The 25,647-nt window shown below is 45.7% G+C and overlaps 2 protein-coding genes across 5 annotated transcripts in view; one reads left to right on the top strand and one right to left on the bottom strand.

Moving 5' to 3' along the window:
• The window catches only part of wnt9a (wingless-type MMTV integration site family, member 9A), a 17,120-nt gene extending 8,528 nt beyond the window's left edge, over nucleotides 1-8,592 (bottom strand). Inside the window, exon 1 of one of the 2 annotated variants that reach the window (XM_003975333.3) lies at nucleotides 8,457-8,592. In XM_003975333.3, the coding sequence (XP_003975382.2) occupies nucleotides 8,457-8,548 (92 nt within the window). In that variant the 5' untranslated portion in view covers nucleotides 8,549-8,592. Of the gene's footprint in view, nucleotides 1-6,479; nucleotides 8,434-8,456 lie in introns of those variants that run through there. The other variant, XM_029831058.1, reaches the window with a different exon arrangement.
• Nucleotides 7,965-25,647, top strand: wnt3a (wingless-type MMTV integration site family, member 3A). Of its 3 annotated transcripts, none has more exons than XM_011616188.2 (4): nucleotides 7,965-8,033; nucleotides 20,311-20,552; nucleotides 24,741-25,006; nucleotides 25,087-25,647. In XM_011616188.2, exons 2-4 carry the CDS (start codon nucleotides 20,426-20,428, stop codon nucleotides 25,564-25,566), a joined length of 873 nt encoding a protein of 290 aa, XP_011614490.1. In that variant the 5' UTR covers nucleotides 7,965-8,033; nucleotides 20,311-20,425; the 3' UTR covers nucleotides 25,567-25,647. The 3 variants fall into 3 exon arrangements, with proteins under 3 accessions (XP_011614490.1, XP_029686920.1, XP_029686919.1); XM_029831060.1 differs by having other exon boundaries at nucleotides 7,985-8,033; nucleotides 20,371-20,552; XM_029831059.1 differs by lacking the exon at nucleotides 7,965-8,033 and adding an exon at nucleotides 16,623-16,755.

Genomic DNA, 25,647 nt, shown 5'->3' with positions numbered 1-25,647 from the left:
TCTTTTGCAAATATCTGCTGATTTCAATTGCGACTCATGTTATAGCATGTTATTTTGCTGTTGCTGGGGATTTGTGTATTATATAGGGAGGTAAACAAAGAAAAAATTAAAGGTTTTGTCCTCTATTTGCCCTTGCAGAGTGATTGACAATGGAAGCTTCTGCAAATGAGCTACAAGCTGAAGCAGGAACCACGTTATGAAATACTTGTGCTGCAGAATATCTGAATTTTCTATCTATTCACCATATTTGCGTCAGCGCCCCATTCGCTCATCAGTTATTCATCTGCTATTTTTCCGCGTCCTGATCCGAATTATGGTAATAGCAGCTTCACGAGAGGAGCCAAGGCCATCCTCTCCCCAGTCACCTTCTCCAGCTCCTCCAGGATACCACTGAAGCAATTCATGAATTGATAGGAAATGAAATCATTCCAGCATGTCCTGGCTCTGACTCGGGGTCTCCGCCCAGCTTGACATGCCCAAAACATCTCCCCAGGGGGAAGGACAAACCTTAATCTTGTATCACACAGGTCCAGTAGACCGATTCGCTCCGACTCTGAGAGCAGAGGGATACTCCAGTGCTCCCAGAGCGCCTCCCTCAGAGTCACTCTCTTCTCCAGCAACCTGGCGTGGATCATGGAGGCGCTGAAGTGTGATTGGACGCCGAATAACCTGAATTATGGCTCCTGTTTAAGCATCGATCACAATAAACAATTTAATGGTACAATAGTGGTATAAATGGACTCATTGCACAAAAGAACAACTATTAAGACTAACCCCAGAGGTCTCTGCTCTGAACACGCTATGCTCTTTGCTTTTTTCCATTCACAGCCTGTGTGCAGTCCTCAGACACCCGTGACCCCCGTCTCACGCTGCGCCTCCTCTCGATTGGGAGCGCTGTAGTTTGTTTAGTCCTTTCTCTCGATCTGTCAGCACCTCTTATTGCCTGTGACATTTTCTTCACATACATTTTTTCCAGTGCAGCGGGGTCGGTTTAATCAGTTCACTTCACACCGCAGAGATTCAGAGTTCAGTCCCTCGAGGAAATCATTTGCTTGCACTAAACTTCATCGTCATCAAGCTCTGTCTCTCTCTCGCTCTCTCTCTCTGGCTTTTCCATTATAAATGACCCTCAGCTGATAATTCTGCTCCTTCTTAATGGAATGTAGTAATACCTAAATTCCCAGACAGTGGAAAACATCATCTTTATTCCTTTAACTGTGTGGTCTTATATGCACTGTCTCATCCATACGTACTGGCGTGTTCTGGCCCGTGCATTGATTAATCTTGTCAGGCTTAAAGCCGAACATGAACTTTAAATATCAGACAAAGTGCTGAAAACAGTTGCTGAAGCCATTGGTGACATATTATTGTCCTTTTTTAAATGACAGTTCATAATGAGTATCACTTTACACAATTTTTAATAGAAAATACATTCTATATATATATATATATAGAAATCTAAATATTACTAGATAACCAACAAATGACATTGATATCAATGAAGACAGTCACACAATGACCGTTTTTAGTTGTATTTGCTCAGTTCCAGCATCTGTTAATGAGCAGAAATAGGATCAGCTGTATGGCCTGAAATGCTGAGAGATGCTGATATATGGACTTGTAGCCCAGCCCTTCTCCCAACTCCCTCTTTTTCAACTTTGTTAAAACTTTAACAAATACGCGCTAACAAAGCCAAGAGCTTTCTGACAGGGTTATTTTTCACTTGTGGAGAAAAGAGTGAAGACAGCGAGGCGGGGGAGTATTTCAGGGATTTTCAGCCAGTGTCTGTTTATCATCTCAGCTCTGCGGGACGAACAGGTGCTGGACGCGTCTCTGTGTGTGGATGCGTTGCACACGTGTGCGCGTGTCCATGTGGGCTCTAACTACCTTGAGTCAACGCCTACAATAGTTGGTCGTGGCAGAACTCGTCTGGGCAGAAAAAGCACAAAAGATACAGTTTCTACATGGGCCTGAACTTGCAGGCTGTGTGGTCTGGTGTCTCCTGGATCCCCCCACCACACACAAACACACACGCACACACACACACACACACCTTTACCTCCACCACCCCCTGTCTCTCCTCCTTTTTCCTTCATCTGCAAACTTCACCGACTCCCACTGGTCAATTATTCTCAATGAATGCCAATCATTCCGCCCAGCTGTTGGCTCAAAACAAAGCTCCCCAGTAGACAAAACCGTCTGCGAACGCGACCCGAGCGGGTTAATGACAGACATGAACGCGGGACTCGGAACAAATCTGCTGACACCGGGACCAAAATCATCTGAAGTCATATAAAAATAATTAGCTAATAACCTCGGCTGCGGCGTCTCAGTCGCTCCTTCAGTTTCTTTCCTGCCGCGTTTAAAAGTCTCCTCTCTGAGGGAGAGAAATGGGAATACGTGTGTGTTTTTCTCAGAAATGTTGGATGAACTTCAGACCACCCTGCCCAAGTCCCATCTGGTGTATCACGGTCTGGGCCATGCCAGAGGTTGTAGGAATGTGTGTATGGCGTGTTCTCCCACTGGCCCACTTGAACTATTGCTAAAAAAAAGAGAAAATACATAGTTCACAGCTTAAACCTGAATAATTGGACCAAAATAAAATGACTTGGTGTCAAATGACTTTCTGGTCAGGGAGTCCCCAGGTGATTGCCCACCTCAGAGGAGTTTAAATCTATTTTGCTTTAATTGAGACATTGTTCATTCATAGGCCATTAAAAACAGAAATGATTGCGAGGCTGCGATAAGACGAATTGAAAGCACCGGGTGATGCAGCAACTCCTAACAAGCAGTGTCTGACAGCGCACAGCAACATGACTAAACAACTCCGGTTGTACTGCCTCGGGCTGACTAAGTGGTTATTAGGGAGGTATCTGGGACGCTTGTATCATGAGGCAGGAAAAGTCCACTATCGCCTGTGACGTAACAGGAAATGAGCCAATGTTCAATCTTCCGCTGTCCCCTTCGACCATCAGGCCCACTGAGGCTCCCATTGCTCCCAGTCATCGAGCCGGTTGCCCGTACTCGTTCCCTCTGCACATTTTATATGTACTTTAAATGGCGTGTTATATTTGGCCTATTTATTCATCTGATTAATGTGCTCTCGTCCAGATTTCCAACAGGATTTCAATTCCTAAAATAAGGTTGGGGATTTAGTAAAATTTCTGCTCAGGCTAATTTTTTTTAATCCACAGCTGTGAATGTGAGTGCTAGCAGCCGAGCAGCGGGACTACAGGACCGTGAGTTTGGGAATGGGAGTGTGGGGCATGGTAAGAGGTTTAAGTGCTATGTGAGAACTCGAGGTTTCCAAGGTCAGCAGCTCAGTTATAGTCACTGTGTGACTGGCACAGATTGGGCGCGCAGCAGTGTCCACATGACTCCCCTGTTCTAGCCCACACCATGGCACAGAGCAGTCCTGTACCAGCGCACCGACGCACCAAACACGTTCAGGCGTACGCACCGTGCTCGGCTCTCGCCGAGTCGCACATGCTGACACAAGACCTTGAGTGCAGCGATTTGGCGAAAGGGCAAAAGAGCTTGACAGTGAGTTTGGTGTGATTCAACAAAGCACGCTTTTTTTCTTTTAAGATGAAAAAATCTAGAGCGCTCATGTCACGCAAAGTTAAAAAACAAAAAAAAACAAAAGAGAACAGTAGCTGCGTTGACTTCATGCCTCAGTAACTACTAACTACTCATTGGCTGAGTTCATTAACGGTTAGTCACATTATAATCTGCGATTCCTGGAGTGGCCCATTACAGCGGAAGCGCACGCGGGGACGGTCCGTTCCAGGTGTTTATTCATCTTCACCTGGCAAATATTTTACGCTCAATTATGCACTTCCTTTGACGTGGGCCATCCGGCTGCTGCTAAACCTGCGTTAACCGGCGGAAATTCATCTGCGCCGTTGCCATGGACCAGTCACAACAATGTACATCCCACTGTGTCCACACACACAATTAATGAGCCGGCTTCAGGGATAAATATGCTTTTGGGGGCAACCCCTAGTCTATGTAATAACACCCTTTTGGCAAACACATAGGCAAGAGTGGAGTAACCGAGTGCATGTCAGGTCAGGCTTGTGGAGGTTCATGTTTATACATGATGATCACCCTGATAAAGAGCAGAGAAAGTTGAGCCCAGGCTGTTTTTATGATTAATGGTCAGCTTTCTTACATTTGTCATATAAAGCAGGTGCAAGATTTTGAAAACTAATAAGCACAGAGGCCTACATGCAAAACATGTGCTTTCATGCAAATCAATTGTCAAAGGCCCTGAAATGTCTTCAGGCAAAAAGAAAACACGCAGAACTGATAACCTTTGCTTCCTTGAAATTCCATGACCTGGTCACACCTTTCATCTCTACCCCTCCTCTCTATAAATAACACTTTTGCTTCAGATTGTGGTTTTTATCCTACAGTATTCTCACTGTTACTACACATTGTACGTTATGACAAAAGAGCTGGTTCAGCATTCCAAACAGAACCCAATCTATCCACTTGAAGGCCCCAGAGATCTACATATAGCTCATATAGCTCCATTTATTTGTCTTGGCACCTTAAATCTGGCGCCATGTCTCTTCTATCAGTTGGGGAAGAGTCTGCGGACAAAGATGGAAAAGTCAGGACTTAGCAGTCATGCTAACGTGCATCATTTCATCTGTGAATGACCACTCTAACTATCTTGAATCCTGGTTGGCAAGTCGTCCCTGCAAATGAAGAGCTTTTACAAGTCATCTTAATGGGAATCACACAGATGTTTTGCCCGATCTGACAGCTAAAACGGACGTTTTTAAATCCCTCACATGCTGATGACACCAGCACTCTTACTCTTAGCAAGGATTTGCCAAACTTGTTTTTAAAGCGCTTACCAAACCGCGTAATCTTCGACAATATTCCGAAAAAGCACTTTATTATATCACATGATACCCATAACAGCCCACTGCAGAGACCACAGAAACCTTCATAATAAAGGTGTGCGTCGCTGCCTGCAATTTCTGATGATTCAACCAGTAAAACAAATAGTCAGCCTGTGTTATATTAAAGAAGACATGAGATTTTGTGCAGAATTGTAATTTTCTACTTTTGTATATGCTATGCAGATTGACCGCAGCTGAAGTGTTTTGTTTTTGCACATGATTTTACACCATCTTGGCAGTCTTTACAGGAAATGTTTTCACATTTAATTTCCCACTCTACTACGGTTACACACAAAGGTAACAAACTGCTGATGGAGAACGTCCCTGCACCGGCAGAAGGCGCTGCGCCCCCCTGTGGCCAACAGTGGTCATGGCGGGGAAATAACGCAGTAGAAAACTCAAAGTGAAGCGTGGCTTTGCGCGATCCACAAGTATCAAGCATAAACCAATGCTCTCTCTCTTTCTCTCCCTCCCTTGTGGTATGTTATCTAGGCCTCCAAGGTTATGTGATCCCTCCACACTGCACAGTCACAGTGCCGTTGCTGAGAGAATCCTATCTTGTTGGCTCACAGTAAGTGATACCCTCTGAGGTGTGGCTACAGCCACAGGATATCCTATGAAGTTGGGAAATCCCTCTATCAACAGTGCTCCCCGCCCTGCTGCACGTCAGGGCTAATCAGTCTATAAGGCTTGGTAATGAGACGCGCGCCACCACTGTCTGCCAGGCAACGCCAGCCTGAGCCCCACATTAAGTCTGCTGCTTCTAATGAGTGGTAATCACGCAGTGGCTCCCGCAAACCACTGCAGGGATGCCTGCATGCACAGGATGGGGGGAAATTCAGAGCGGGAGGCGTGGAAGAAGTGAAGAAAACGCAGAGAAACGCTCAGATGGATCGATTTAGGAAACGATAGCGGGTCTTGTGTGAAATGAGTTTTAAAAGGCAACTTTGCTCGATGCAGATGAAAAGGCGACGGTGCTCACAAGATGTTTTATATATTTGTTGATTGAAATCAGTCTTTTCGGTAAACTTACACCCATCCCGCTTTTTAGCTGGTGGGTTTTGCATTGACCTCCTGTGAGCAATGATGTCATCAAAAGAGGGCATCAGCACTGCGTTTGGAGGCCACTTGATGACAACGATTAAGGATATCGCTCTTTTTTAAGCAAATAAAGCTGTCGCTACACTTGCATTTTTTCATGTGCCAGGATTGGTCAATGCCAGATGCATTACTGTGGGCTGCTTTCCTGTATGTGTCACGCGTGAAGTAAATAAAAACCCACTCTCGACTCACAGTCAGAAGAGTTTACAAGACCACAGAATGACATGGCTTTTGCCAAAACTCATACTTAAACCATCAGAGTTGTTTCAGAGAGCTCGCTGCACCCTGACTGGGCCCACAAAATCTCCTCACTCTCTCACTTCATCAAAGGCGAGCTGATAATCTCTTAAATTGGACAAAGAGAGGCTAGACGAACATCTCCTGATTCAGACCTTGATGATAACAGATTTAGCAGAAGGAGCACCTGCCACAACAGGCCGGGGAGAGAAAATGAGCACTTACATTCTTGTGGCAAGGGATGACAATTTACTACGCCAAGAATCCCACCCCACCCTCGGTTGCGCAGAATCTGGGCAGGAGAGATTGTGTTTATGTTACACTTATGCTCCACCGCACTCTGGAAATTGGGTATGCAACATTGACCCTATATTTTAGGTAAATCGGTACTCGGGAGGCCCTGGGATGCCTCTCGCTTGTGGAATATTTATTTGAACGTGTTTGCGTTAGCGTGTCTCACCGTCGGGGCCGAGCAGCCGGCCCGTGCTGGAGTGTCACTGGTGTTGGGTTTCTGGGAAGTCTGCCACGGGGCAGTCGAATTTTGCGTCCGTGTCACCTGTGCAGGCTCTTTCAGTATGTTTCATGCTCCTCAGCTGCAGGGTTAAATCATTCACTGACACTCATTCATATTCCCTCCTCGTGGGGCCACGGAATAATAAACCTGAAGTATTGCAATCCCACATGTCTCCTCGCACTAAGCCGATAGAGAACAGACGGACAGAGGGAACTGAAAACAAGTGCTAACTGAACAAGCAAATATCCGTTAACATTTCGCCCATTAAGACCATTAAGACTTGCGCCGTGCCCAGTTTTAGTTCGGGTGTACAGTAGACACGGGCCTGCCAACAAGGACAGAAAGAGGCTGCATTTGTCTTTCCACAAAAACCTTTTTTAACTGAAACCACACAGAGGCAGATGGTGACGTTTTAAGAGGAAAAACTGCGCTTTAAGTCATTTCTGAACACTTTCCAGCGGCTCGGAGATAAGTCAAAACCAACATTTGTGTTTACTCCGGGTGGCTCATTCCTTTTGAAAATAGAATGATCTTAGATGCGACCTCACTAGCAAGATACTATTTTAAGGGTGGCCTGTGGATCCAGGAGAAGGTAAAACCCATCTAAACAGCACCCTGAGGGGACACTTTGAGTTCCCAGATCGCTTAACCCGCCTGGATCCTGCACGACACCCATATCTACCATGCATCTGACTCCGGTGGAAAGGCTCCAGGTCTCATCACGCAGTCCAGGGCTGACGGAGAAGCACCACGACCTGTTTTCTTTTAGAACCAGATAGCACTTCTGAAACTGCTCAAAGACTTGACATGCTGACTTCACGGGTAAATGTTCTTCTGTGGCCGTGGTAGAAAACACATGAGTTCAGTAGCCACGGTGACAGTGGAGGTCAGGGTGGACTACACCTAAAATCCCAGGCATTTCCCCGGACTGACTGACTTTGAAGTCTACACCCATGTCCTGGCTCTTAATTAGACATCAGTGTAGAGATGACATAATTCCCGAAAAGCTACATTATTCAAATTGATTTCCCAACACATGTCCCAGGTTGGTTTGGTCGGCAGCAGAGGGAGAAAAACACAACCTGGCAGAGTTGTGTGATGTTTATGCTGGATGGGGGAATTTTCTGTGCAAGCTGAGCAGACGTTTCGGCCACCAGTTCAGTCAGATTGCTTTATTGTTACCAGCTGTTGGGTCTGGAGCATATACACTCACCTTTGGCTGCATTCACACTCAGCTATGGATATGATTTTCACAAGTGTTTCAGGTAAAATAATCAGCTGGCTGCTTCTTTATTTTTATGTATGTATATATTTTGCAGTTTATTTGCGTTTTTTCTTGGGCAGGGTTGTTTGTGTGCTTGTTTTTGATCAATTATGGCTCAGTTGTCAGAATGAGGTGCACTCCTGAACCAATCAGCTATTTGCACGCTAGTCTCTTACAGAAGGTGTGTGTAGGCTACGCGTAAAACGCATCAAAACGATAAACTGTCAATGAGTGCGAAATAAGGCGCAAACAACCTGTTGCAGCAGTTGCAGCTGTGAGCTGCGCAAAAAGTGACCCCCGCAAATAAAAGGAGGACAAGTTTAAAGGTGAGCCGCGGGATGTTTTCAGTGACTTCTTCAGGGTCAGTTACCTGCTTTCTGAAATCAATGAAAGTGGCATCATGCGCACGCTTGTGCGCCCTTACCCGAAATACGCGGCGGTCGGTCCCGGTAAGCTGAGAAGATAAACTATGACAGCCAACGATAACCATCCCAGGAGTAGGTGTCCATCCAGCATTTTGCTGCGGCTCCAGGGCAGATCATTTCGTTTCTCCTGAGTAGCTGTCTAAAATCCCTGGTTGAAAGCGCAACACTTCTTATAGGCAGCGGAGAGGAGCCGCGCTGCGCTCCTCCCATCAGCGGAGAGGAAGAGAGGGGGGGGGGCGAGAGAGAGACGGAGAGGGGGGAGAGGGGGAGTGAGAGAGAGACGGGAAGGGAGAGGGGGAGAGAGGGGGGGGGAAGAGGGGGAGTGAGAGAGAGAGACCGAGAGGGGGAGTGAGAGAGAGACAGAGAGGGGTAAGAGGGGGAGTGAGAGAGAGAGACAGAGAGGGGGAAGAGGGGGAGTGAGAGAGAGACGGGGGGGGAGTGAGAGAGAGAGAGAGAAGGGGAGTGAGAGAGAGACAGAGAGGGGGAAGAGGGGGAGTGAGAGAGAGAGACAGAGAGGGGGAGTGACAGAGAGACAGAGAGGGGGAAGAGGGGGAGTGACAGAGAGACGGGGAGGGAGAGGGGGAGAGAGGGGGGGGAAGAGGGGGAGTGAGAGAGAGAGACAGAGAGAGGGAGTGAGAGAGAGACAGAGAGGGGGAGTGAGAGGGGGAGAGAGAGGGGGGAAGAGGGGGAGTGAGAGAGAGAGACAGAGAGAGGGAGTGAGAGAGAGACAGAGAGGGGGAGTGAGAGAGAGACACAGAGGGGGAAGAGGGGGAGAGAGAGAGACGGGGGGGGGGGTGATTCATAATCCACTTCACTGTTTCTTCATTGAATTTCTGATTTCTGATCTCTCCTGTCTAGTAAAATACTTGTTTACTGCCATTTAGTCGTGATTATTATATTGTAAAATGACAAACATCAAAAACCCTGTAGCGTTGACCCAAGTGACATATTTCATCGTGCACGTTTGAAGCGAAAGGCAGTTAAAAAAAAAAAAGACTGCAAAAAAAAAAACCAGGAGTCTTCTCGGCATTTGAAATGATTTATATGCGCGCTGACAGTGTGTTGATTCATGGAGAGTTTCAGTTTAGACACAGGTGACAAAACAATCCACAAGAGCAGGTCGTGGGAGGACTGTGGGGTTGGATTCACAGTTGCAGAGCAGAAACTGCAGCCTTGGCGTCACTTATTCATCACAGCATATCAGCTTTGTCAACACGTGACAGACACCTGGTGCATTCTGGGTCGTGCATCCTCCATCTGGAATCACAATTCAAGCGGCGAAATCTTAGCGATTTCTCTCATTTGGCTGCACGAGCAGCAGATTTTGGTGAGTGACGTCATCTCACAATAATAATAATAATGATGATGATGATGATGATGATGATAATGATAAAAAAAACACCACCTGTTGGTGTCATCAGGCAACGCGCGGCACAAAAGGCCCAGCTTGCTGAGCAGAGTTATGGTTTCAGATTGTCTGTTGAGGTTAAACATCCGTCTGGCCTCGCTTCAGTGGAGACCACTGGTCCCTTCCAAACCACACGGAGGTGAGTTCATCCACCGTTCACGCTAAAGACGACCGTCTGCCAGCAGGAACCGGGGAACCCGTTTCACAAGCAGGAAGCAAAACTCTTAATTACTTTGCGAACTGTCGAGCAGCGCGGATCAATCAGCCGGCGATTCATCTGGCTGAGGGGGAAATTTGAAGGCCGATTCCTGAAAACCGATGTTGCATGCTGAAGCAAATTTCTCGTGATGGTTCGACTCGGAGGTGCCATTAGTTCAGTGCCGAGGCCCCGTTGTGTTCAGGCGCAGTGGTCATCACAAGAAATGAGCAGATGTGTCAATAATAGCCAGCGGAGAAGGTATTCGCTCTGCAGCTACCCTGCTAAAATCCAGTTTAAACACCTCTGGGCTACCGTCTGACAGCTTTGTGTTGGTACACACCTTCATTTCTGGCATGCAGAGAAGGAAATAAGGAGAGAGAGAGAGAGAGAGAGAGAGGTATCTGGACTTGGATCAGGTCCAGCTTTTCCCACTTTACATCTGTTCAGCACCTCTGCCAGGATCCAGGCACCGGTTCCCAATCCCAAACCATACTCGCCACAGACGCTCCAAGTGACTCCGGCGAGCCAAGTTTTTAACTCGGTGTGTTGAAACAAAGCAGCAACTTAACCTGGAGATTAGGAGGGATAATTACAGTTGTGTGTTCCACGTGATATTATCTCCCTCCGATCGCTGCTGTCGACAGATCACCGGTCCTGCCTGGTTATTTAAGTAGGGGCGAACATGACGGGTTGATAGGGAACGCTGTTGAGAGCTGCTTTAAAATAAGTTTGACATTTTGGAATATGTGCTTATTTGCGTTGTGGCGAGCGTAAGATGAGAGCACTGATACCACTGGCAGCTCTGCTACAGCCTGGCTTTCCCTGTTTTGTTCCATTTTTGCTCTGGCAAGAAGCAGATCCAGCACTTTTTTTTTGGGGGGGGGGGGGTCAAAGTTCACCAATACAATTATGGGACCACTTATTCTGCCGTGTTAATTGACCAAATCCTTCAACTGACCCTGAGACTAAAGAGTCCTTTTAACAGGTTTTTATGATTACTCCTATTAACGCTCTGGAGGTTTGCTTCCACAAGTACCCTCCTTCACCCTAAGTCCCAACCCTTAACCCTAACACAAACATCAGCATATCTTTAGCGACGTAGCTTCCCTTTAGCTTTTTTAAAACTGCAGGCTATCAATCACGGTTTTACGGTAAACAGACACCAATCTTACCACACTCTCCGCTCCAACACACACCCACCTGTAACTATTAGCTAAGCCGCTCAGACTTGATGGCTCTAAGTTTAAATTCGACTTCAAATTATAGTCCAGTATTCATGCTGGTAGGTCTGTAAAGGCAAAGGAATGTACTTAAAAATAAAAAACTCTATTGGCCTGTCAGTCAGTGGTTAAGGAGAATCTTTCCAAAAGCTTTGGGTCCCCGTGGGCAGAGCTTTCTTGATAACACCTGGATTTAAGGAGATCAGCCCGAGGGTTTGTCAGTACATGACAAGAATGGACTCTAATCCTGAGCAATACCCGCCGGCCCTGCTAGCTGCTTGAGAGGAATAATTGATTCCCACACCCTCCACACTCAACCCCCCTTTTCCCAGACCTAACAACCAAGAAAACAGAGCTTGTTAAATCTGATGTCGAGGAAACTCGAGGACAAAAGGGTGTGAGCTTATGTCCCCGCAGCTCCCGATAACTGAACCGAGGGTTGGTGCAAGTGTTGGAGGGGGTGGCGGAGTTTTGTAATGGATGCTAATCTCTTTAAAAGGCACAACCTTACCTTCATCTGCCATTTTCTTTCCCTCTGGATTATATCTTTGGCACTATTTGAACCATTCATTAACACTGGCCTTGTGCAAATGGGTGCAAACAGGACGTGGTCGATTGGAAAAAGCACGAGTGCTTAATAAACCGATTATGACAGTTCATTTCTGGTTGGTGTGAATAGTTTTGTACTTAAACCAATTTTTATGCCCTAGATATACTTGTAAAGTCCAATCGGTCATCAGGCTCGAAACCTTCCTACATTTTCATATTCAGAGTCCCAACAGTCATGGGTCAACAATGACTGTGGAGGGTTGATACACACCAAAGAAACATGCAGCTGCCATTGGGTTGTGGGTAGAGAGGCAGGGCCGCGTGACTGCAGATAAAGTAAAAAATGACGGGGACTTCCCTGGTAACTTTGGGGATGGGGGGGGGGGGGGGGGGGGGTTACATCATTGTTTCTAAGGTTTCTTTTTTTCCATCCTCTGCACCACCAGTGGTTCAACACTAGAAATTCATTCGGCAGCTGTCTCCGAGGTACAAACGCTCAAAATGACTGACATGAAGCCAAGTTTTAAATCTGATTTTTAAAAAAGTGCTGTTACATCAGGTGACCACTAGAGGGATATTCGTGGGTAACGATGGTAACTTCCGATCAGGTTGTTCCATTTCTCTGCAGTTCCTTCTGAGCGCTTTAGCCTTGTCTGGCTTCTTATTGCCGAAATGCACGATGTGATGTTGACGCAGATGCCTGAGCATTGTGTACTGGAGTATTTTAGTGCACATTAATTCGACACATAAACACACCATCTCACAGAAAATTAACGTAAAATATGAGGTCACTGTCTGGATTTCTAAGACTCAGGTCCTCCCCCCCTTTTTCTCTTATGAATCAGCCTTGGTCTGACCTTGTCTCGGTATCACATCCCTGGAGAGGAATGCAAATCGTATCCGTTCAATCCCAACCCAGTTACCGCCAAACTCCACGTTCTCACCGCCCCATTCGGCTGCAGGGTCACATGATCTTTCCCACGTACCAGACATGATTTGTGGCTTAGGTTTGGAGGCTGACGGTGCGTCTGTGCCGCTCTGCTGTTTCAGGCGTCGGGTGCAGCGTGTGCAGCAGTTCTCAGGATTCAGGAAGAGTTCATCCAGAGGGGCTGTTCTTCTGAACGAAAGGTTGACTTGATTGCATCACAAAGGGGCAAGAAAATCACCCTGGATACCTTTAAAGATGGCGGGCAGAAACTTTAGTGTTTGCAGCAGTTGACGAAATTTTGAAGAAGGTGCAAGTTAGCTAAAATTGTTGAGGAGGAATTTAATCCTGCTTCATTTTGAAGTTGGTGCACATTTTCTCTTGAGCTGTTATGACACACTGGAGCCAAATTGAATGTGAGCATGTAGCAGCACGTCTGTATCTGAAAGTGTTTAGGTAGGCACACGTAAGCTGCTGCCGCTGCTGCTCCTGCTGCTGTGGAACCATGCATGGAAGACCTTTAACGTTAGCTGAAATGTTTGGTTGGAGGAAAGCAGATGGAGTTTTGTGCCCCTTTGGTCTGTTCCATTTCCATCGCACCAGCGGCTTTGCTTGTGTTTCTCGCTGGGATTAATATCAAAACAGCCTTTTTTAGATTTAATATTGCACGATGCCATCCACTCTGGTATCACAGCAACGGGTAAAACACTCTGATTCAGCAGTGTTTATCCACAGCCATTCATCCAGGTTCACCTCCCCTCATGCAGAAAGTACCGACCGTGACATAGTCTCAACAGTAAAAAGCAATGGCAGGTGAAGGGTGTGAGCCAGGAAAGTGCACGCTGCTGCAGAGAGACAGATGATGTGGAGGACAGCGAAGGGTCGCGAGTGCTGACGGAACGGTATGATCTGCTTTGCTTAGCCTTAATGAAACAAGACAGAGGCCAGCTGAGCAGCTGTGGTCCCGTCAGCCTCACGCTCAACTGATTGCAACCCCGGATGGCCCGTAGCGAACTCTCTGTGTTTAAACGGCCAGACAAAGGGGAAGGAATGGATGAGAAAAAGTGTGTTTTATTTTCTTTTTCAGCGTCTCTTCCAGAATGTGATAGAAAACACTGGTGTACAGGTGGTTTCTGCAGTGCTGAGGCAGCATTGTGAGAAGGTCTACGAATGCTTTGAAAAGACGGATTATTGTAGGAAAATGATACACGTTGGCCTTGACACCTAAACCAGACAACACTTTTGATGATATGATGCTTATATATAGTGTGTAGAAATGGAGGAGTGTCCTTCCTGTTCCTGTCATTGGTCTCCAGTCATGGGAAACAAAACCAAAAGGTCTGCCTCCGCGTTATCTTCAGGATGGGCATTGCCAAAGGCGTTGACGTCCGCATCTCGCCTGCTGGCCTCTCATTTGCCCTTGTGTTAAAAAAAATAAATAAAATAAAAAACCCTCCCGATAAGTGAAATCATGGGAAACAGCTTTCAAAGCTTCGCGTAAATCGTCTGAGGTCAGACGTGTTGCTTTTGAACCACCTCAGTCTTGGCATGACGGTGGACATTCGGCCCGGCTCCCGCTGTCCAGATCTCTGCCTTTGACCCTGGAGACTGAAGACAAACATTAATCATTAATCAACCCTTTGTTTATTACATTTTAACAGAAATGGTCAAAAACAGGGGGACAGTAGTAGGGTTTTAGAAACAATATTTTCCAACACTATCCACTTTGTCGCCATGGATTTAGAAATAACGTGGTTGATGATGTAATTCCGGGGCAATTCTGACATCTAGTGGTGTGTTTGTGTTTATGCACCCCCGAATAACGCACGGAAGCGTCCGTCTGACCGGTCTCTGCATGATTTACAGCATCATGGTCCATCAGGAAACTATTCATGGAAAACTGAGTGAAGTAATGAAAATGTTAGCACTTCGACATGGTGTTGCATGGTGTTAGTGTAGCTGTGTTGTGTCAAGAAGAGGACAGAGGCCTCCTCAAAGCACCGACGGGTCTCACTAGTCTGTCTGAAACGGCCGTGCATGACATCAGCAGCATGGTGAGGTCACCGTGGGCACGTAGAGGAACCATGATGTCCTCCTGTTTTTGGGAGAAACTGAACAGATGCAGAGATTGAGCTGAAATGCGGAATTGATGGACAACCAGGCCGAAAGGGGAGGGGGGAAAAGAGCTGTGAAACGTAATTTTAGGATGTGACAATTCTGTTTTGTCGTGTACATGTTAGAAGAGTTTTTCTGCACGATGACAGCTGCGTGGAAGATGGATTGATCATGTTTATGACCATCTCGGGGTGCATGAATTGTGCTGGGTTATTTCTATAATATCATCGGAGAGAAAGGGAAAGAACACACATATTTACTCCACAAACGTTGGCTCCCATCCCATTATTTGTTTCTTTATTTAGAAATATTTCTCTCTGTCGTTAAAGTCTATTCTAAATTACGGTATATCGACTTTACTCCCGGAAACCTGAAACAACTAATTAATTATTCACGCAGGATTTACAATACAACAAAATATTCTGTAATTTTGAAATTACCGAAGTTCAACTACTTATTTACAAATTAAAACAACGTAACAAATATAGTATATAGATACAGTATATACAATTATAGATATCGTGGTTGCAGTACACATATGTTCCACTAGACGGTGCTAATGTTGCGCTTCCTGCGGGGCCGCGCCAGTCAGACGTGAGTGTTGTGTCACGCAACAGCACGCAGGAAACAACCAGAGATGGTCCAACAACATGATCAGACACACGCTGAACATCCCGGAGATGTGCGTGAGACCCGCAAAAACACGTCTTGCTTGTGTTTTAATCACAAATTCATACGAGGAAGATCTGAAACTCAAAAGCCAAATTTTAGATATCAGCAGTGAAGCTCAAAGTTGAGCTCATTTATTTATTGGTTTGTGTTGAAATAATGCAATGAATAGTTAGAAACAAACACAAGCTTGGACAGAGTTTGTTTTTACGATTTTTTAAAATCCTTTTCGACCAATATTATTATTAGTAGTAGTAGAATTAGTATTATTGCTGCTGTTGCTTTTTATTTATCAGGTCTCAAAAACCTGACAGACATATAAAAAAATGTGTGCCAAGAAAATTATACAAAAAAGTAGAGTTATAAACGTAGTTATACGCTGCTGGGATCAGTCAGATGAATTGAAAATAATGACTCGAAAATAAAAAAAAAATAAAGGTACCCATAAATGCTCGTGTGATATTCCCACACATCTGCTAAAAAATAATTTGAAGCCACTAATGTTTCTAACTTGTTGCCTCGGCGATCCGTCGGTCTTCTCTTCGCGTTTTACTTCCATGGAGACGGCTGCGATCAGGGCTGCGTGTCTCAATAATATGGAGCAATTCACACATATTTATTTCTGCATTTTAGAAGCTTCAAGCCAGGGAGTGAAATCCGGACAGGTTGTTATAGCTACGCGATCCACGGGGGTTCTGATGTCTATTTAAAACCCCTGGGACCCTCCCTCTCGCCTTTAAACAACATTATATATCACACACACTGCATGCTAATGCCACCAATTCTCAATGAGCACTAAAACACATCTTAAAATTAGCTCATTCTACCGTGTGAGTTCAAGCCGCCTGACTAAGCAACAGAGGGAACATATCATCAGAATTCCCCCTTTGGCAATACCTGCTGATTGGGTCTTAAAAACCAAGCGGCTTTTACCTTTTAATATTTGCCTCTTCTGCCACCAGTAGACGCGAAAGTCCGATTCCCCCCAGTTCCTCAAGGACAAGGATAGAGCCAAGCATCAATTAGCGCAGATTTCTTATTTGTTGTGTTATTTTTTGCGGGGTTTTTCTTCAGTTCCGATCTGAGTGCGCGTATGAGCGCGCATGTAGGCTCTGCTGGAAAAGTTTTGCGAAGCTTTAAGGATGATATACCTTGGATGTTTCCTGCTGCTGTGTGGGCTTACGCGTGTCATGGCAAGTTATCCCATCTGGTGGTAAGTTTTTTATTCTTCTATTCCCAACGGCCTGTTTTTTTTTTTCTTTAAATACTGAGATTTGTGTGTTTGTAATCCGATTGTCCTGTCAGCATCGGAACTTTTAGGCGCATTGACGTTTCCAGCTTGAAGGCGAGAATTCGGCTTTTTCGGCAGTGGTATTGTTGAAATGTCTTCAAACTAAACTAATCTAAACAGGGAAAAACATATACTAGATCAAAATCATGGATTAGTAAAGTTTGAGACTGAACCACCCAAACGGGCGCAGAAGAGACGCACTCCTAACAACCTGTTTGTGTCTTTGTGATACTGCAGCATGTCACAATGCATTTTTGTCAAAATATATATATGTATCCTGTGCAGCAGGTGCACATTTGTGTGCTTGGAAGTGCGTGTGTGCGCGCACGTCTGTACATGAAACCTTGCCTAATGCTTTGGAAATATTTCAGTAATGCCCCTTTTCAATGTCATGTGTGCATTTCTGAACCTTTTAATTCACTTTAATATACAGAAATGAAGGCTCAGTCACCAAACGCTCCACGAGTTAACACAAAGAAGATTTTTTTTTTCCAATCAAACAAGAATTTAGCTGATCAAAAAGTTTATCAGGGAAGAAACTCGGAATTTCTAATTGCAATTTAAGACTTTTCTTTTTTAAATAAACGCGTCTACTGGTGTTCTGTGACCGCATTTGATGCATCACTGCAAATACAAACGTCTTTTAAGCGCTGAAGAAAAAAGAAAAAAGCTGTATTTATAGTAAATCCTTTAATAATCGGGGTTGCTTTCATATTAGGTGTGCCTTAAACTGCTTCTCTCTGTGGTGATACTGATGAGAAAGTAATTATATGCACAGCTGGAAGGAAATCCAGATCTAACTGTGCAACGTCTTCGCCAAGAGATTTGAATCATCCACTGACTTTTGACTTTCCCAGTCTATATTAGGATGTATTGTTTGTTGATTGTTGTTGTTTTTTCTTTATCTGATGGATTATGTGAAAGGGGCACGTTTCTCCTTCTGCGGTTGCTCAACGGCAGACGTGGACGCTGGCAAAGAAAAGGCCTCGGATTTCCACCTCCACAAAGTTTTGTCACGTGGAGCCAGATACGAGGGGCATGATGAGAGGCAGCTTTCCTCTCTGTCGTAGCGGACGTTGCGTCTCGATGGTTGGATTTGATCGGATCACTTCCACCTTTACAATCGCTTGCAGACTGCGGGTGCAGCGCCAAGTATTGGCTCAATACTCTTGATGTGCTGCAGCACGAGGAGCCGTTTCATCCCAGAATCAAATCGCCCGGGCCTGCAGAGCAGCTGCACTGCTCTCAGACTCGGAGGAGCTTCACGGGTGTCGGGCACAGGGATAGGCATTAAGACAGGTTCTTGTCTGTCTCGTTCCCAACCTGCCATGACATAGCCTGGCTGCACGCACGCACCACCCCACCACCCCCTTCCCTAGTCCACCCCACCTCAGAAGATAAATACCTGGAGGTGAAAGCTTGCTGCACATTCCTTTTCCCAAACATATTCTCTTGATGTCAAAGTCGGCTCCAAGGCCTCAGGGAACACAAGTAAAGTGGTAATTCTAAGGTACCCTGCTTGGGCTTGCTGAAATATGCATTAAAACCTGCACTCGATACACTTAGACAAGGGGGAAGCCTGCACCGAGGCTAAATTACAATATGTGTGGCGCTTGAGTTTTGAATTTCATCAGTTTGTATTTCAGCGTTTCCACACAAACGTGAAGTTTCACGTGAAACTGTCGAGGTGATCGACCATTAAATGACAGCGGGGTCAACCGACACGCCGAAGCTATTTTAAGATATTAACTAGTATCGGTTTGCAAATGCATTCAACATTTTAAAGCCATAACTCATGTCTGATGAGACATGCCCTGCCTCCTCTTTAGCCCATTTCCCAACACAGGAAGAGGTGGCATGGATTACTCAGCACCAGTGAGACAGACACACACGAAGAGCACTGACTCATTTCACGTTCAGGAGGTCAGCCTGGTAGAAACACACTGCAGCATTTAGCTGAAGAGGTGCAGTTTTGGGATGAGCGCTGGAGGGAAGGATGTGCTTCGGGGTAGATGGACGGACAAGGGCCAAAGAGAGGTCATCACGTAACAGGAGTGCTGCTGTTTACTAATGGAGGCTGCAAACAAATGCAGACAGTTTCCTCTAAAGTCATTTTCAACTTGCCGTTGCTCTCTCGCTGGATGTTTCGTTAATGATCAACTGGACACTCCAGGCCTCTCCACATCCTGTCAAAACAAACCAAAAAAAAACCCCCAATACGACAAAAAATAGGGCTCACTGACATGATGGGTCGTACAAACGCCCTTGTCAAAACACACAGTAAAATTAGAAAATTAGAAATTATTAAGGCCATGATGCTTTTTTTTTTGTTTCCATCATTGACCGGGGAAGATCTATTCTCTGGGACTGGTTTAACTGGCAGGAGCCTGAGGCTGGCGTCGGTGGTTTTGGGTAATCTTATGATCAGCAATTAGTTGGAACAACGGCAAACAGGTCAAATGATAATGAGCTAACTACAGCAAAAGACCGCACACCTGTGCAAAATCACCAGAAGCTGTTCTCTTGTCTATAGCGGCCTCGTCGTGCGTATCTTTTTCATCTTTAATGAACATTTAAAGAGCGAATAAGTCTAGTCTCCTTTGGCATTAAGAAACTTTGCAGATTATGCACAGAGTACCTGTCAAAGGCAAATATTCCACCTATGTCATTTCATCAGTTTTAGTGCTATTTCAATTAAAGCAGCTCAGCCTTGGTATGACAGTATGGCCTATTAATGCTTACATGAAGGGCAAACACTTAAAGATGGAGCCACATGAACAACACGAGCGTCAAACTGTCTGAGTTCCATATTACGCAATGACACAATGGACGTCTTTTTCCTATAATAACTAGTTTATAACAAGCCTAATTGAGAGAACACCTAAAAATCATGACAGAAAGATGGAGAGAAAAGCAAAGAAAAGAGCAAAACACAGATGTAATCAGCGAACCAAGTTTGCACTTGTTGTATCCCAGAATACCTTCCTCAAAGGAAAGAAAAAGGGGGGGCTGGGCTCTGTTTTGCTCTTAATACACTCTCTGAAGTCTCATTGTAGGGTTTGCACTCTTATTAACCTAAGCTGAAGGCCTGTTAAGTGTGCGGACACTTAATAACATGGTGTAGCTTTCCGAGTTGTCAGCTCAGGGTCTATGAAGACTTCTACATGTGTTGTGGACTTTCATCTTAGACAGAAACATTGCCTGATTCTGAGTTAGCAAGGTTGCAATTTCAATAAACACAAAGGCCAGGTGTCTGCACAAAGGGTAGTTGAGGGGATAAAGGATGAACGTCTAATGGTAACATCGAATACAGCAAATAAACACAGACAATGGTACTTGGGAGTAAAATTACAATCCACCTAAAGAGAAAAATTAGCCTCCCACTTGAGCCTTCAAGAAGAAAACAATAGAAAAACAAGAAGAAAAAATGCACTCAGTTAGATACTGTGACTTTGTAAATTGCCATTGTTCTTATAGGTCACTAGCAGTGGGCCACCAATACTCATCACTGGGGTCTCAACCCATCCTCTGTGGCAGCATCCCAGGCCTGGTCCCCAAGCAGCTGCGATTCTGCCGGAACTACGTGGAGATAATGCCGAGCGTGGCGGAGGGCGTGAAGATCGGAATCCAGGAGTGTCAGCACCAGTTCAGAGGCCGACGCTGGAACTGCACCACCATCAACGACAATCTGGCCATATTTGGACCAGTGTTGGATAAAGGTACCGCCAACACAGGTCACAAAACCGGCATATCAATGTATCAATGAGGAAGTGTGCATCCATAAGAAATATCTAAAACACAAGACATATGTAAGCAGCACAAATAGTCTAATGTCACAGCGTGTCACATCTATTTATCAAATCTGACACGGACAGAAAAACTGTAATGGTTTAGTGGGCCCTCTTCTAAGTTCTTAGAAGGTCTTAGTTCTTCCAATCAACTGCAAAAACACCAGAACTGAAAAAATATGAGTTACTTTTTGTGTCTCTAAGCTGATTAACTCTTCAATTAACAATCCTATATTCTCTCTATGTTCTATTTACATTAGAAAAGCTTGGCTGGCTTTCTCCATCAGCCATTATGCACATTCAAATCCCTGTCTAAATAGACTTTGGACTGAACAAGCGCAGCGTAGCCGGCATGCATCAAATAATGTACACAATTAAGACGAGTGGGTTCTGTCTTGTTGGTGTTTTCTTTGGGAGGGAATTCCCTGGGAGGGCTCGTGTTGTACACGTTTGAAATTATTGCATTTTTCAAAGCAAATGTGGATGGTGTGTCGTAACTTTCCAGCTCTTGTCACGTCGGGATGCAGTCAATAATTTTAGCAAGAAAACACCCAAATCATACAAGAAACGCTAATTATGCTCAGGATGGTTCTCTCCTCTTTTAAATAATCGATGTACTTCTCGCGTATTTAAAACAGTAGTTGAATTGAGGTTGCTTTTCGGTGGAAAACACAAGGGCTTCAATAATGAGAACTGTCACCTAGTTTAGGGAAGATTGATGCAAACACGAGGGGGGTTGGAGGCTAGCCGGGGCAATTGCTTTTAATAAACTCCTGAGCCAGTTGATGGAGGGGGCTTGGGCTCAAGTAGGTGGCTAACGATAGGGGTTCTCAATCCGGTCCCCATTGTGGTGCAAAATGCTACCTCATCTCCCCTCGCTGCCTCCCCTCCCAGGCCCGAATTGCAGAGGTGCTGAGTGGAAATAGGAGGCAGCTACTGGGCTTTAGTGAATCATTTTGATTGGATTAAGGTCACCGAGGCCCTTAATAATGTGAGAGGTCAAAGTGGCTGGATTAAGTGTCTTTGTCAGGGACCAAAAAGAGTGACTCAGGGGCTCAGGAGCCTTTGATAAGGCTGAGGAGGAGAGGACTTCCATTTGATTGATGCCGGTGTTATTTTGGGGTTTTCTTGTGTGCAACTGGGCCATTGTCTTCCCTAGTGTCTGCAGTGCTTGTCCACGATTCAGACTGTTGTATGTCAGTTTCCTTCTGCCATTTTTTTTTTTGAGAAGCGGGGACTGAAAGGAGGATAAGCGCCTTTATTGAGTTCAGAGGCTTAGTTCCTATCAGTTATCCCATCACCGCCCAGGTCCTCCTCGTCTTCACCGAGGATGTTGGAAGTTTGTTTAACAGAAGCAGATTAAGTGGAGTACTTCAAGAATGAAAGACAACAGAGCACGAAAGAAGAAGAAACGCCACCTCTGAGTTACAGAATGGAACATGGCTTCCTCTGAGAAAAACAGAAATATGTGATTATAAACCAGACCCATCACGTACACATGCTCCGTCTTACTCAGGATTCTTCTATGTGCATGTTGTTTCTCTCTTACACATGGCCTGGCCCTCTCTCTCACTCCACACCCCAAATCACGAGCCCTGCCTTTAGGCTACGTCTGCGTCAGCACTCATTAATTTACATTAACCAAAGTGTCAAAACATGCACCGCTGGAATCTGCCTGTGATGAAAGGTAATAGAAAGCTGCGCAGGTGTTCTTCAGTGTGCAGAGCCAATCCCAGAAATGTTTTGGCATTCTTGGTATTTACAGAAGACCTACTTACGACGTGGGTATAATCAGACCCCTCTTTATGAGTCACATGACAGAATCGGCGACGGCCAGCGTTGCTGTAAAGAGTGGACAGTTTCACAGGCCTTGCCACCCACACGGGGATAGACGGGCATTGTCACCATTTCCTAAAAGCCATTAAACTGAGAAGGGGTTGTTAGGACGTGCACATTACATAACCTGTAAAGCGTGGAATGGACGGCAAAAACGGCGCTCCGATTACCAGAGATTCAACCCAACTGATGAACCAGAATCGTTAAACCTCGGCTAAACCGACTGGGAAAAGACCAGGGGACAAGGGTTAGGACCTTTGACCTGAGGATGAGAAAGTGTAACGATTCGGGACGAGCTCAGAGGTCTCGGTTTTTCACGAGATGCATGTCTGCCCATGCTTGGGGGAGGGAAGCTCGCGCACCAGTATATCATTAACTCTGGGCAAAAAAGAAAGAAGGGGTGTGTTAAACGAAGTTGATGGGGGGACCTTAGCCCTGCTCCCCACTGAGCGCTGCTCGGAGCACAATATCGTCGCAACCATGAGATTAAGCAGGAGAAAAAGTGCTTTTCCCCATTCACACGCCCTTTAGATTGTTTTATTAAAGCATTTGAATAGGGATTTCCCCGTCTGCCGACAAGCAGGGTCCAGCCAATGCATAGTTCTCTGTTGCTATGACTTAACTCGGTCTCCACTAATCACTGGCCGGGGCAAATTTCATATAAAATATCTGGGGCCATTGTGGGACTAACGCAGCGTGACAGTGGCAGCACAATAGGGGATTCAACCCCCCAGCAGGTTGTAGGGACCACTTGGCCTACCAGGGTCTGCCAAAGTGGTGTAGGAGCATCGTCAGGGTAAATGCCCCAAAATACCATAAACCGGTTGTAAAACTGCGACACTGAGCAACGGATGTAGGAGCTGCTCAAGACACTTGAACAAGTGGATCATTTCTTCGAGAACACATGTCCACAGCAATCATTTTGATGTCATTTTACTATGTACTATCTATATTGTTTATGTTTAAAAAAAAAAGCTTTTATCAGCTTAAACAGATGTTGGAAAGTATTAATAGCTCAGTTAATACGTAGCCTTGTTTTATTTAAAACGAGAGTAGTCCTGGTGGCCACTCAGTTAAAATTCTCCATGTGCAGACAACAGTGTGAGGCTTTTGCCGACGCAAAATTAAGTAACTAAAGTACAGATTGTGGAGCCTCTATTGTCCACACGCTTCAGCTCATTCAAGCCCTCAACATCAAAAACATGAATTCATCATTGTCGTTTCGCCATCCTCTAAAGTCCAGCTTCGTTGGCGGTGCAGGAACGAATGGAACCGACTTCCCATGACCTGCTCTGTATGTTAAAGGTGGGACAGAGCTTCAGGTGTATGGTGCATAGCCGTAACCCTCGCACGCATACAATAGCAGCATGCGTTGGGTGGTGGAGAATGCCAATAGACTTTTTTCTCTTGCATCATTGTTACTAATGCCCTTTAGTCCTCAGACTGGTTGGAACCTGCTGTAAGGGAGGCGCTCCCTCTAGTTTGGCTTTATAGTCCTCCTTTCTTTTTGCTTTCTTTCTTCTACTCTGTGTTCCTGGTTCTTTACACGGAGGCATGTGTAGTTTCTTCATCGCTCCTCACAGAGCCTGTGATTCTGTTATTGATCCGTAGCCATCGCTGTGCCTCGGTTCCACCTGGTGTTTCCATCTTTCTGCTCTTGCTCTCTCACTGTGTCTCTTGAGACCACACAAGTATATTAAGCAGATTCGGACGCAACCACCTCACTGGGAGCTAGTTCTTTCTATCATTAAAACAAAAGTTGCTCAGGATCTAGACACCACAATCGCAGCTCCGGGTTGATCTGTTCCAGTGTGAGGCAGTTTCCTAACCTTTCAAAAGCTTAATTGAGTCCCTTAATTACAGGCCTGTCAGGCCCCTCTCTTCCTCTCATCTCTTTGGAAGATCCTGATCCCTCTGACTCATCAGTTTGTCATGTCAGACAGAGGCAAAGGGGCCGTGTCAGCTTTATTCAAAGAGAGGACAAGAAATGTCTGTATGTTACACAAAGCACCTCGAAAATGCCTGAAAATACAAATGGTGCAGAGGGAATCGTCATTACAGGTACCTTGCGTGTTGTTGGGCTCTTGCGGTTGACTTCAAAAATATTTGCTGATGACATCATCTGCAAGGGAACAGGTGGTGACCTATATTCTCTAGCTACCACCTCTGAATACGTTTGACACGTCATTGCAAAATCCTACCAAAAGTCAGTTGCGCAGACGCCTTTATCTCTACAATTTCACCTTGGAGAAGTTGTTTTCATTGTTCAACTTCTCATTCCAGCAACCCGAGAGTCGTCGTTTGTGCACGCGATCGCCTCGGCGGGAGTGGCCTTCGCCGTCACCCGCGCCTGCGCCGAGGGTTCCGCCACTATTTGCGGATGCGACAACCGCCACAAGGGTCCACCGGGTGAGGGATGGAAATGGGGTGGCTGCAGCGAGGACGTGGAGTTTGGGACCATGGTGTCCCGGGAATTCGCTGACGCAAGGGAGAATCGACCTGACGCGCGCTCGGCTATGAACCGCCATAACAATGAGGCAGGAAGAATGGTGGGTTTCCGCTGACCGCTTTGGGACATTTTTCCGTTTGAATTGATATCAACCCATTTGATATTTTCTTCTATCCACAGTCTCTTAATGAGAAAATGTTTCTGAAGTGTAAGTGCCACGGGCTCTCTGGGAGCTGTGAGGTCAAAACTTGCTGGTGGTCTCAGCCCAACTTCCGAGTTATTGGCGACTACATGAAGGACAAGTACGACAGCGCGTCAGAGATGGTGGTGGAAAAACACCGTGAGTCCCGTGGATGGGTGGAGACCCTGAGACCCAAGTACAACTACTTCAAGCCCCCAACAGAGCGAGATCTGGTTTATTATGAAACCTCACCCAATTTCTGTGACCCCAATCCGCAGACGGGTTCCTTCGGTACCCGAGATCGGGTCTGCAACCTGACATCGCACGGTATAGATGGCTGCGACCTCCTCTGCTGCGGCAGAGGTCACAACACCAGGACTGAAAGGCGAAAGGAAAAGTGCGACTGTGTTTTCCACTGGTGCTGTTACGTCAGCTGTAAGGAGTGTGTGAGAGTGTACGACGTGCACACGTGCAAATAAAGACAACCGGTTTCCATCTTACGTCACCAAAACTTAAGGCGTCAGCAGGCAGAACAACATGAGAGGCTCTGAGGGACTCCA

The sequence above is a fragment of the Takifugu rubripes genome, chromosome 22 (genome assembly GCF_901000725.2).
Source record: "Takifugu rubripes chromosome 22, fTakRub1.2, whole genome shotgun sequence".
Taxonomy (NCBI): domain Eukaryota; kingdom Metazoa; phylum Chordata; class Actinopteri; order Tetraodontiformes; family Tetraodontidae; genus Takifugu; species Takifugu rubripes.
The sequence above is the reverse complement of the archived record's forward strand: the minus strand, read 5'-3'. Positions and strand labels throughout refer to the sequence as shown.